The following is a 13,818-nucleotide window of genomic DNA, read 5'->3' on the forward strand; positions in this document are numbered from 1 at the left end:
GGCCCTAAACAATCTGTGTTAACCTGTTTCCTCTCTAACTGTGTCCATACTGGTTACTGTTGCTCATTTCACTCTAGCTGCCCTGGCCTCTTCTGTGTTTCTCAGACGCATAATTTTTTCACAGGTAACAGCACAGAGGGTGTCTTCACCTCCTTTACTTTGAAATTCCCTTTCTGGTGATGCCTTCTCCAATCTTTATAGCTGAAATTGTAGAAGTCATCCCTAAAACGACTCAACCTAGACTCACCAGGGAAAGAGTTTCAGTGAGAAATTAGCTAGACGAATAATTTATCTGTGAGGGGTTTTCTTAATTGGTTATTTGAACTGGAAAGACCCACCCACTGTGAGAGCACTATTCCCTAGGATGAATTCTGATGTATGAGTGGAATGAGTTGAGCTTCAGCGCACATGCGTTAACTCGTTGCTCTCTGCTCTTGACTGTGGATGTGATGTGTCTAGCTGCGTCAGAACCCTTGACTTCCCGAGAGTGGTGGATGTTACCTCGACTATAAGCCAGGTCAACCCTTCCTTCCTTAAGTTGCTCTGTCAGGGTGTTTTATCACAGCAACAGGAAAAGAACCTAAGACACCATCCTTCTTTGTATACAAGAAATGTGTGTTTAGTTTGCCATTTTAATTGGTCTACTATCAGCACCTGTGCTTCCTGAAGGCAGCAATTGCTGTGCCTTATTCCCATACCATTGCAACAATGCCTGACCCATTATAGGTGTTTAACTGGTATTTGTCATATTAATAGCTACGTAAACTTTAATTTGAAATGTCTCAAAGATGTCAGCCAAAGTGAGCCTTAGTAGTTTTACTCACTAGATTAAGATCGCAAGTCACGATGTTAAAGGTTCTGTTCAGTGTGCCCCAGTCTGTTAGCTACAAAATTTAACTACTTTTTCTTGATTATAATTAATTTAGTTAGGAAAACTTTAAATTAGATATAATTTTGTTTACTTTGCTTACTTCTGGGTTGTTTTCCCCTCAACCAATTTACAGAAATAATATTGGCTAACTATTCTAAAGTAGTATACAGAATTAAATAATTTTTATTCCAGTATTTAAATTCCTAATATAAATCTCACAAACCCTTACCTACAGTAAGATTAACATAAATACTAGTTTAAAATGATGATTGACACAATCAAAGTAAATAACTCTAATTCTATATTGTGTAACTAGAAATTTTAAACGAAGTATATTGGTAATATTAATATAAGGTCAAAATTGGACAGTCCACAGTTGCTGACTTTACATACTCAGATATCCATTTTATTGCCTTGAAATATGTTTCTAAAGCATCTTGTGATATGTGTTCAACCCAGAGGGTTTATATATACTTTAAATAACTTTATTGTAATGTGCTCTGACATCATATTTGATCTTGATATTTACAGTACCTTGTATTTGAAGGTCAGCGTGTCAGTTCTATTTCTGATCTATCTCTGCAGTGCATTTCTAGGTCCTAAAGACCTTTTCCCATATAAGGAATACAAAGACAAGTTTGGAAAGTCAAACAAACGGAAAGGATTTAATGAAGGATTATGGGAAATTGAAAATAACCCAGGAGTGAAATTTACTGGGTACCAGGTAATAGTTTGCATCACAGTCTCTTGTTGTACTCTTATTCCTTGCTTTTAACTCTTATGCCTCTTTGTAAAATGTCCTTCTTGTTAGTACTTACCTTCCATTCATTTGAAGTCAGAGTTCTTCTTTGGCTATAGCAGCATTTTTTGATTAAGTACCAACTCTTGCCCAGAAGAGTTTAAGTTAAGTGGCCATTGAAAAATTGACTCTGACAGTCATTTGGGTCATTAATTGAATCAGGATTGCCCATGCTACTGAGATTAGCTTCAAATTCTTGACTACAAGCAACCCTCCTACCTCAGCCTCGGTTGGAATTAGAGATGTGTGACGCTATGCCTGGCTGTCATAGTTCTTTATTTTGAAAATGTTAGAAGTAGGCCAGTCTTTGAAATTTAAGCATAGTGATTGTTTCCACAGTTTGTGTTCTTTTTTTTTTTTCAAAATGTAATTGGCTGATTTTTTTTTCCCTTAGACAATTCAGCAGCAAAGTTCTTCAGAAACTGAGGGAGAAGGTGGAAATACCGCAGATGCCAGCAGCGAGGAGGAAGGCGATAGAGTAGAAGATGGAAAAGGCAAAAGGAAGAACGAGAAAGGAGGCTCAAAACGGAAAAAGTCCTACACTTCAAAGGTCACTGACGACCTCCCTCCCACTATTCATGTCTCATGCATGTATCTGGGTAGGAGGTATAGTTCCTTGGCAAAGTGCTAACCTAGAACATGTAATTCAGCCAAATCTTCTCCCCACCCCCATATACACACTACAAACTCTAGAGGCAGAAAGACAGAAGCCCTGAGGTATTCGGGAAGTCACAGCTGACCCTTCAAGGCTGATTGCCCTGAACGTACTACATGCTTAGTTGAAGGAGGAAGCTTAAACATATAATACTGTAGGGTGCATCCGTACCGGACATTGAGTTAAACTGGGCATGCAGGACTGAGGATTCCAACTCCATCGAAAGGGAGAGGGGGCACAGTGAACAAGTAAATAATAAACAAATGTAAACTATGAAACGAGGAAGAAAATGAGTGCGATCGAGAAAACAGAAAGCACAGGGACCCTTAGGTCTTGAGCACAAAGACACGAGTGAATGCTGAACAGTGCAAACTTGCAAGCTTGTCAGTGAATGAGTCCAGGTACTGTTCCAAACGTAGCAGCAGTGACGTGATGGTAGATTCACAGAGGGAAAGAGTAGGTTTGCTATATGGTACTTAGATATGAAGTCAAAATACCCTGAGATTTGTGAAAACTTTTGAAAGTAGGCTGAAAGTAAGAGAAATGGATTCTTGAAGAGCTAAGATTGGTTCAAGGTTCAGTAGAGTCTGTCACATGATTGAACTCTTGAAATTATTTCTATTTCAATTCTTGTATTTATTGGCTCTATATAATTAGGAACCCCTGAGAAAACAAGTACCAAGAGCTTCTCATACAATTATAATTTGACTTTGGCACTTGTTAAAATCTACCTACTAACATATAGCTAAAATTATATCCATTCATTGTTATTTCCTATGTATCTAGTTGTGTGATTACTACTAGGGCTGGAGAGATGGTTCAGTAGGTAAAATGCTTACCGCACAAGCATGAGGACCAAGTCTAGATAACCTAGCACCCACCTGAAATTGGGGCCCATGTGGCTGTAACCCCCAAGCTGGCAGGGTAGGTGAGACAGGATGATCGCTGGAAGGGGTTTCTGGTCACCCAGTCTAGCTCAATGAGGGAGCTCCAGTAAGAGACCCTACCTAAAAATATAAGGTAGATTCAGGCCCTTTGAGACCATCGTGTTCTATATATATATATATATCACTAAATGTATACAGTAGGTATTAAATTTTAAAAAAAGCACAAGCACATGTAGTGGGGAGGGGGTAGAAGAAGTTGGACATGTGCGCACACACATAAGCAAACAAATGATTGCTTTTGGTGAGGGTAAAGTTGGTTAGTTTTAAGTTGAATTTCTTTTAGCATTTGTGCTTTCCTTAAACATACATTTGAATTTCTACTTAATTGATTACCTGCTGAGCTTGTATGGAATGTGTTTGCAACCCTAAATTATGTGAAAGCTACATAAGGCTTCAAAGACTTAACAATAGACATGTTGCCTTTAAATGTCACTATTTCATTGCATGTTTCCAAGATCAACAGTACCAAGACTCATGGTTAGGGTAGAGTTAGCACTTTACAGCAGTAAAGGTGAGGCCTAAAATTTACCATTTAAAGGATTATTTAGGGCTGGAAAGATGGCTCAGAGGTTAAGAACACTGAATGCTCTTCCAGAGGTCCTGAGTTCAATTCCCAGCAACCACATGGTGGCTCACAGCCATCTGTAATGAGATATGGTGTCCTCTTCTGGCCAGCAAGCATATAGATAGACAGAACACTGTATACATAATAAATAAATCTTAAAAAAATAAAGGATTATTTAATTTTAATTAACTAGAATTAACTAATTTATTTAATTGAAATTTTCATGATCACTTAAGAACTGTGTTTAATTTTTCACTGTTACTGGCTTTCCACAATGTTAGGAACTCAAACTCAAAGCCTTGTACAGGCTAGGCTAATACTCTACCACCTGAGCTACTTAGTACCCAGCCCAGAATCCTAACTTTTTTATATACATTTGTGTGTTGAAGTGGAGGTAAGGTGTTTGGATTTTTTTGTTTGCTTGTTTTTTGTTAGTTAATTTTCTTTGTAGAGGGTCTGTCTCTGTACTCCAGTCTAGCCTGAAACTGAATTTATATCCCAGACAAGCCTTGAACTCATGGTGGTCTTTCTGCCTCAAACTCTGAAATGATGTGATTACAGGTAGCTAAGAAGCCCAGTCAGACTGTGACTTTTTCCTGTTAATATCACACAATGGGTCTCAAACTGCAGATCAGAATCCTGGTAGTTGCTGCTGACATTTCTTAAGGCCCCAGAGGAAAGGCTGGGAATCGGGTTCATAAGTTGCTGACACGGAGGTGACTCTGGGAGAACCACTTCCTACTGGAGCCCTGTTACTCTCTCTGGGTTCCCAGTGTTTTCTTTTGTTGAGTACGTGAATTTCTCTTAAAATTGAATAGTCTACTTCTGTTCTTGAAAACTAGTTGTCTGTAAACCTTCTGTAACATCCAGTTAGGTAAAAGGATTGTCTCATATCTCCTCTATCTACAGAATTGCATTTACCTGTGAGAGGAAAAAACTCAGTAATCAAAATGAAAAACCAAAGTACAGCAGGTCTGAGGAAAATGACTTATCTTTTAACAAGTGTATAGCTGGTTCATGTTAAACAAGCACTAGCAGATACTAGAAAATTGTAAATTAAAAGTATTTTTATGCAAATGATTTATGGTTAAGGCTTATCAGATCCTTACAACAAATTAAATTAGTAAAGATGCTAAAAGAGCAAGAATTTTAGTTAGCAAAACAACAGTTAAACATAAAGCCAATTCAAGTCCACACTGATAAAACAGATGATAAACACCAATTTAAAAGAAACTTACAGGACTTATGATCTGAAGAGCTTTACAGAGTTAGTTTTGCAGGCAGATTTCCTGCCAAGATACTAGTGCCACTCATTAGCAGATGTCTAAAAATGCTCTAGCTCTCATTGATGTAGACTCGGTGTTTGCATCATGCCAAGTGCTGAGAAGCATAAACTCAGGGTTACTTACAAACAACCTGCTCAGGCATGTATGTACATTATGATGTTCTACGTTAGGATAAGAGTGGGAGGTCAGCACTGTTACTTGAGGCTGTTGCCTGTTTTTAATCTAAAAAGGTAAAAACGATAACATTTTAAACTAACAGTTTGGCTGTGGTTGGTAGTTTTAATCAAGTAAAATAGAAGCAATCTATTCATATGTTCTGTAACTAGAAGATCTTTCTCTTTGTATTTTAGATTTATTTCATGTGTGTGTATTGCCTGCAGACCAGAATGGGAAATTGGATCCCCTGAAACTGGAATTATGAGTGGTTGTTAGCCACTATATCAGTGCCGGGAACTGAACCCAGGTCCTCTGCAAGTAAGCTCTTTTAACCACTGAACCATCTCTCCAGCCAATCTTTGCATTTAAGAAAACATTATATATGTAAGGGACTGGAGAGAGGGCTCAGAAGTTGAAAGTGCCTGTTCTTGTAGAGGACCAGAGTTTGAGTCTCATTGCTCACATCAGGTTGCTCACAAGTGCTTACAACTGCGCCTGCAGCACACGCACACGCACACGTACACACACGTACAAAATAATTTTAAAAAAAATGATTGTATGAGAAGGTTCCAATTTGCTAATTCATTTCTGGAAAGCCAAAAAATGATTGGGTTAGTCAGTTTACCTTAGTTTTTGTTTTTAAAGTATTTAAAGATTGATCTAAAAATATTTCTCCTCACCTTCCTTTTTTTCCTCTAGAGAAATGGCCTCATGTAGCCCTGGTTGGTGTCAAACTCATATGTAACCCAATCATGTTGTTGAACTTTTGAGCCTCCTTCCTCTTATCTCTGGAGGCTGGGATGACAGATACCCATCCTCATGCCCAGTGTACATAGTGCTGGGGGTCAAACCCAGGGTTTCCTGCATGTTAGTCAAGCACTAGTAACTGAGCTACAAGCCCAACCATTAAAAATTCTTCAGAGAAATACAGATTTAATAGATAAAAGGGCAATCTGGTCAAGTTCAGAACATGTTAAAGGGACTGCATTTGAACAAGCAGCTTAGCTTTTGTGTTTTCTACCTAGTAGTCGTTCACACAAGCCCATTAGTCATTGTTTATTGTTTATATGCTTGTAATTAAACTTGCTTTTTACTTTAAAAAAAAAAAACTTCTTAAGAGGAGTCATCATGCCACCAAGCCTGATAACCAGCTCAGGAACCACATGAGGGAAGGAGAGAACTAGTTCCCAAGGATGTTCTCTGACTTCCACACATGCCGTGGCAGGTGCACACACCCATGCAAATACATACACAATACACAATAAATACAAATAATTCTAAAAATTCAAAAAAAGTCTTTTAAAGGGAAATGTTAAAAATGTTACATCTCACCATCATAAATAAGACATACAATCGAAGCCATATTTTTCTAACTTTATTACTGTTCTGCCAGGTGACTTCTGCTGCAAACTATAATTTGATTTCAAATGGAAGATGACAAAGAAAACGCACTGGCTCACCAGTGTACCCTAGGTGCTTAAGTAATTACCCGTAGTTTGAAGATCAGATTGCAGTGTCGTGTTGTGGTGGGAAGGCTTTGTCAGAGTCTTTCTAAGTCTGTCCCTGGTCAGACAGCACAAGGTCTTCTGCCTTGGATGCCAGGTTCTGTCTCGGGAAGTTCACCTCAACTCTCGGGACCTTGGTTTCTGTTACTGTAAGGTGACTTTCAGTTCTGATGTCTACTAAGGTGGTAGGTTCTCACCCACTTGTGTTTAGTCATGCTGTGGGTGTCTGTAGAGTCCAGTTTTTAATATCACATTTCTTGCAATAATTAGGTGGTTGTCTAGCCTGTATCCGCTTCCTTTCCAGCCAGTTAATCAAGGCCCTGAGAAGTAAAATGTCCAGCAGCACCTAGTCCAGCCTTGATACACTGAACATGTTCTGTATGTGCTCCATCGAGTCAGACAATATGCAGAGAAGCTCCTAATGCACCTTTTTACTTATATTTGTGCATTTGGAGCTCTGCTTTTGACTCTAATTTTTAACTTTTAATGTTTAGAAGTCTTCTAAACAGTCCCGGAAGTCTCCAGGAGATGAAGATGATAAAGACTGCAAAGAAGAGGAAAACAAAAGCAGCTCTGAGGGCGGAGACGCCGGCAATGACACGAGAAACACGACTTCAGACTTGCAGAAAGCCGGTGAAGGGGTGAGGATGTGCTGATGATTTCCTTCCCTCCTGCTAACCTAGAAGACATTTCCCTGTGGAGTCAGTGTCCATGACTTAGCCTTAGTAGATGGGTTTGTTGTATCCATTCACAAACCTGAATGAGCGGTCAGATGTTTAGAGTCCGAGGACAAAAGAGAGCCACGTGGAAACTGTACCTTCCTGGAAAATTGGAGCTCTGAATATTTATTTTTCAAACTACTTTAGCAATTTTCAAGTATTTTAAAGTAGTTTGCAAGTTACTGAAATTGAGATTTAACAGTTCTGTTTCTTTAGTCACAAAGTCAGTAGCATATCCAAAATAGAATATAAGTATTCAAGCTGGATTTGAGTACTGATATTTAAAAGACCTATAGGATCAGATTTACTTACTTTGACTCTAGTTAACTTCTGTTGACTTTGGCATTGCAGGCAGTGCAGGCAGGTCCACATTTGTGAAAGTGGTAGTAAGGGAGTTTGTGCACCGGGGCCTTTCCCATAGCAGTTCTCTCTGTAGACCAGTTGTCTTCACAGAATAACCTATGAAGGCTGAGCACTTGAGTGCACAGCCCTGGCCCGACAGACTGACTCCCAGCAACTATCCTTGATGAAATAGTGGGTGAGCGCTGGAGCCTGGGGAGTGCACTGCTGCTCCTCTGTGAACTTGTTTTCTCTCGTTCTCACCTGCCCATACTGGTCCGCCTGCCTGTCAGCTATCCCTCTTCATCCCAGTCACCTGCCATCACTCTCCAAGTACACTTAATTGTTCTCCTACTCACGCCACACAGGTTAGGCTTCTGCAACCTCCACCTGTTTTTCCTCCTCTCAGCTTTTGAAACAGGGTCTTGCTATATGCCCCGTCTGACCTAGTACTCACTGTGCAGCTCAAGCTGGCCTCAAATTCATGGTTCTCATGCTTGAACCTCTTGAGTGCTGGGTCTACAGGGTGCATCACCATGCTTGGCCTTCTTCTTCAAGTCCCCTTCTCTCGCAGCATTGAGTACCATGTGCTCTTCTCTCCTCCTGCCTCTCACCAGTCACCGTTCTCTTCCGCTCCCCTCCCTCTCCTAGAGCTCTCCTTCTACAGTCTGCCATAGTATGCTTGCTTAAAAGTTCACACATCCACGGGGGCGGGGGCATGCCTCTAATTCCAGCGCTTTGGGGGGCAGAGGCAGGTGGATTTCCTAGTTCGAGGACAGCCAGGGCTACATAGAGAAACTCTGTCTCGATAAACAAAGTTCGTATTTTAATTTTTATTAATATTGTTTAGTGTGGCTTGTTTATAAACATTTGATGATGGCATTTACTCACTGCTGTGCTTTTAAGTTCATTTGCTTGGTTATTATGTAGCAGCAAGTTTGATTTTTTATTTTTAATTAAAAAAGTTATTACTCATGGGGGGTGCTGTTACAGCTTGCCATACATAGTTCATGTATGGAGGTCCCAGGACAACTTTCAAGGATCCATATTCTCACATGAATCCTGGGATCAAGCTCAAATCTTGGGCTTAGCGAAAGTACCTTTACTCACCAAGTCATCTTGCCAGCCCTTATTCATTTTTCAGTGCTGTATAATGCTCAGTTTATATAGCATATATAATGCTGGGGATATGCCAGATTTATATATTTAGTCTACTGTTGATAGGTTTTTGGGCTATTTCCAGCTTTGGGCAGTTCAAAACTACATTGCTATAAGCATTCTGTCTCCTAGCGTACATGCTCAAGTTTTCTTAGTTTGCACTAGAGCTGGGGGTGCTGAAGTACAGGTTCATGGCTTTCCGTTTCACCAAGTCCCTTTCTGGGGGATTGGCCAATTTATGCTCAGACCAACAATACCAACAGTGTATTATTTTGGTGTCATCTGATTTTGGTTTTTGACAATATATCGGTGTAAAATAGTCATTACAGTATGAATTTGTAATGCAGTATGGTCAGTGATATGTCTCTTTTTATGCTTACCAACTGGCCATGTTTCTGCTCCATGATACACATTTCCAGGGTTCTGCCTGTTTTCCCATTAGACATTTTTCTTACTTTTTTATAGGGCTTTGTTTATGCTGTAAGATAATGTTTAATATTTGTGTCTTATCTATTAACTTTTTTTGATTTTAAAAAATTACTTTCTTAGTTTTACTTAGTCAGCTGCTCACTCTTCTTCATGGGGTTAGAATTGTCTGTCTTTAAGAATAACCATCGTAACCATGTACTGAAATCATCTGCCACCTAGCATAAGGTTCTGCCTAGGTTCTCTTGTGTTCCTTTGGTCAATTACCCACTCTACGCTATAGCAGCTTTCTAACAAGTCATGGTATTTCATAAAGCTGATAGCTAATGTTAAACTTATTTTTAAATATGGAATAGCCATGAGCTGGGATAGAATGTCAAATGACCTTGATGCTCAGATTGTTAAGAATGATTCGGTAGATGGATTATCAAAGGAGCAGTTGCTGGAGCAGTGTCCTTTACGAGGGAAAAGGCATGAGATGAGTACGCCTTGTGAGGGAATATTAGGGCACAGATACACATAGGTGAGGACTTGGGAGGAGAGCTTATCAAAAATTCTTGCAATTGCTTCCATTTTCTAAGGAAACAAGGTCATGACCTGAGGAAATGCAGGAAAAGTGCTGAGGTTTCACAGAAGGGAAGAGGTTTAAAAAGTCCCTGAGAAGAATAGGAGGGTGAGTGGGCTTGAGAAATGAGGTGATTGCTAAGGAAGCGGGACTCACTTGGGGCTGGTGGGCATGAACTTGAAGTAAGCAGAGGGAGTGACTGTGTTTGCTCCAGGCAGACTGAGCTGTGCAGGCACAGAGAACACAGAGTGGAGCACGGGACAGGAGGTTGAGGCCAGGGAGCTGCGTGGAAGGGATCCAAAATATGTTAATGTAGTAATTGAAGTTTTTTGGTGTTCAGTTTTTGCAGTTTCTCTTATGTTAGCTAGCTCCTGGGAAGTGTGTAGCTGGCCAAGATTTTCCCACTGTTGCTTGGCTCCCCATCTTCCTTGTTCTCTCTTTCCTGTAACAGGAGATGTGGATTTGGTATGATCCCATTTACCAGTCCTGGGATTGTCTGCCAAAGCCTTCAGAAAGTCATTGTCTGTGTCTTGAAATACTCTGTCTGTGCTTTTCTTCACTTTTTTTTTTTAGGCTAAAAAAAAAGTGTTGCATGCATACATACACTATGTTCTGATCAAACACTTCCTGTTTCCTCCTCTCCAGTTCCTCCCCTATTTCGTAGCACCACTTTCTCCTCTCGACTTTAGATGCTGTTTTCTCTAACATTTTCAGATTACTAGGTCTTACAAATCTTTGATTCCCTTTTGAATTTGTTTCTATACAGGGTGGGGTACAGATTTAGTTTTATCTCCTACAGGTGTGTACCCGGTTTTGCTAGACCCACTTATTGAAAAGGCACTTTCCTCTTAATATATGTTTTGACAAAAATAAAAACTGGGTGCTTGTGTCTGTGTGGTTTTATTTCCAGGTCCTCTGTTCTGTATTCGCTTGGACTTCGTTTTTTTGTGTGTTTTGTGCTGAGACCCTGCAGTTTGTGTGGCTCTGTGGTATAGTTTGAGGTCATGGGTTTTGTACCTTCAGCATTATTTTTCCTGTTGTAAGATCACTGAGGCTAGTTGGGGTCTTTTACGTTTCCATATTTATTTTAGGATTGTCTTTTCTAATTCACTGAACAATGTCTTAGAGTTTTGATGGGAATTGTATTGGATATGTGTATCACTTTCAGTAATGTAACCATTTTCACAGCTTGGATTCCCTGCCATCCCCTGGTTTCCAGTTCTTTCTTCAGTATCATGAAGTTTCCTTGTGAAGGACTCCCACCTCCTTGGTTAGATTTATTCCTGGGCTTTTTACTTTTCTTGGAGCTATTACAGATAAGATGATGTTCTCTGATTCTCAGCAAACTCATGGTCAGTGTGTGGCAAGTTTTCTGATTTCTGTATGTTGTTTTTGCATCTCACTACTTAATGCTCATCTGGCCTAAGGATTTTCTGGTGAATTCTTGGAGATTTTTTAAGTATAGGATGATCAGCTGCATATAGGGATGATTTCTTCTTCCCTGTTTTTAGCCCTTTTATTCCTTATCTTAAGGATAGCAGTGTCCTAAAGGTGCTCGCTTTAGGAATTGGTCTAGTTTCCTTCTGTTGCCATCATTGAGGGAGGTCAGGGCAGGAACTCAAGCAAGGCAGGAGCTTGAAGCGGAACCATGAAGTAATGTTCTTTGTTGTCCTGTGCACTGGCCTTCTCACAGGTGTGTGGTCAGTTAGCTTCCTTTCACAGCCCAGGTCCACCTGCCTGGGGGATGGTGCTGGCCACAGTGGACCGGGCCCTGCCACATCAATCATCAGTCAACACAGTAAATCTTATCTGGGTAGTCTGTTGTTGAGATCCCCTTAGATGGCCCTAGGCTGTGTCAGGGTGACAGCTGCTGCTTACTAGGACAGACCTACAATCCCTCAGACCATTTGGATCGCACACAAATTCTACTTGTTTGGAAATCCTGGTTACTACTTCCTCCAGTGCTGACCTTTGTGGTGTTTCTTTTAGAAGTCTTTAAATGTCAAGAAGCTATCATATGGAGGATTTAAAAATTATAATTTTCACTTAATCAATTTTTATCACTGGCAACAAATACTATTTTTTCTTAGGAATTAGTAGTCACTATATTTTTCACAAAGTAGTCAATACTAAAGCTTTTTATTAGTGTATAATAACCATACAGATTCATTAGGAAGTTTTTATCCATATACACTATTACTATGTTTATCCAGGCCTGATCCCTCCCACCTCCACTTTCTCCCTTTTCCGATTTAAATCTATAATCTGCATGTAATTTTTTTAAAAAGCTTTATTTGTCTAAGTCTTATTTATATCGTTTTGTTCCAGTCATTTTCCTTCAAACAGCATAGTTTCATTTTTTTGACTGACTAAAACTTTTATGTGTGTCTGTGTGTGTCATGTTTTCTTTATCCTTTCATAGACCCTAGCATGGTTCCATGACTGGGCTATAGTGAGTAAGTGCCACAGTAAACATGGTGTACAGGTACCTCTACTGTATGCTTTGAGTCTTTGTGTGTGAATTCAAAAGTGGTATATATGATCAGCAGTAATTCTGTCTTCTTGTTGTTGCTATTGTTTAATTTGTATGCATGCCTGCGCATGTGTATAAGAGAGGGCAGCATCATTCTCAACCTTTTAAAAGAAAAAAAAAAGAAGATAATTTCTCACTGAGCCTTAAGCTCACAGACTTTGCTAGGCTGGCCGGCTAGTGCCCCCACCCATCTCTGCTTACTCAACAAGCACTGGCATTGCCACTATACCCTGCTGTCCCCAGCTGCCCCGGTGCTGGGGATCCGCTCAGTCCTCATGCTTGAGCAGCAGGCACTGCCCTCGCAGATCCCCCTCCCCGGCCCTTGTTCTTAGTCTTCTGAAAACCCTTCACACAGACTCCATGGCAGCTCTGCTCGTCTGTCCCCCAGCACTGTATCCTCACAGCATTTCTTGTTTATTTCCTTGGTGATAAATGGCCATCCCTCCTGGGGTGAGATGGAAGCTCACTGTCATTTCAACTTGCATCTTACTGCTCAATTTGCCAAATATCCAAATCTTAACATCAATTTTTTTCACATAAAAATTGTACTCCATGAGAAATCCTTTTGGCTTCTGCCTGCCATATTTGGGGTATCCATTAGCTTTGCTGCCCTGTAAAGCCTTTTAGTGTGCCTCCCAATAAAGTACCTCAAGGGGGAATCTGATTGAATCCTGTAGATGTCAGTCAAGATAGCCATGGAAGGCACAGAAGGGGATCACAAAGCATGAGCACGACATTGACTCTTTGAGTAGAGGAAGTGTCAGGCCTGGCGGATAGCCAGAGTGCTGTCTCCAGTGTGGACACCATCCTGAGTTAGGGTGACTAGAAGAGGACCGTAGCCGTCGTGCGCATTTAAAGCTGTAGCCTCCGCAGCTGCTCCACAAGCACCCGTTTGACAGTGCCTTATTTAAAAATAGAGAGGTGTGTCCCAGAAGTGCTCACACTGGTGCCGTCATCTCTTCAGTGCATTGACACTACTCTGAAACTACTGCTGATCTGCTTCACAGTAGTCTTTAATATGAACTGACTGTTAAATGAACTTCCTGCTGCATAAACATAGATTTTATTGCCTTTCACATTATATTAATAAAATATACTGTTAAAGGTTTCTTTGGTTGAATAATAATTTTTTATTATTTGGGTATCTTCTTCCTTCCAAAAGAAGAAAGAGTCCTCCAAAGCATATGTGAGTATAATCATATGTCTAGTATTTTTATTTATTAATAAATAAATCAATTACCAGGCATTGTATTTTTCAGATTCACAGGTTGTAAATATGATTTAAAAAATAAAG

General features: G+C 40.1%; 1 protein-coding gene across 2 annotated transcripts in view; it reads left to right on the forward strand.

The window, feature by feature from the left end:
- The window catches only part of Hdgfl3 (HDGF like 3), a 55,300-nt gene that overhangs the window by 35,692 nt on the left and 5,790 nt on the right, over window positions 1-13,818 (forward strand). Inside the window, exons 3-5 of one of the 2 annotated variants that reach the window (XM_085683052.2) lie at window positions 1,457-1,595; window positions 2,065-2,220; window positions 7,279-13,632. In XM_085683052.2, coding sequence (XP_085539178.1) covers window positions 1,457-1,595; window positions 2,065-2,220; window positions 7,279-7,440 — 457 coding nt within the window. In that variant the 3' untranslated portion in view covers window positions 7,441-13,632. Of the gene's footprint in view, window positions 1-1,456; window positions 1,596-2,064; window positions 2,221-7,278; window positions 13,633-13,818 lie in introns of those variants that run through there. The other variant, XM_085683053.2, reaches the window with a different exon arrangement.

Source organism: Myodes glareolus, chromosome 24 (assembly GCF_982192425.1).
Source record: "Myodes glareolus chromosome 24, mMyoGla1.1, whole genome shotgun sequence".
Classification (NCBI taxonomy): Eukaryota; Metazoa; Chordata; class Mammalia; order Rodentia; family Cricetidae; genus Myodes; species Myodes glareolus.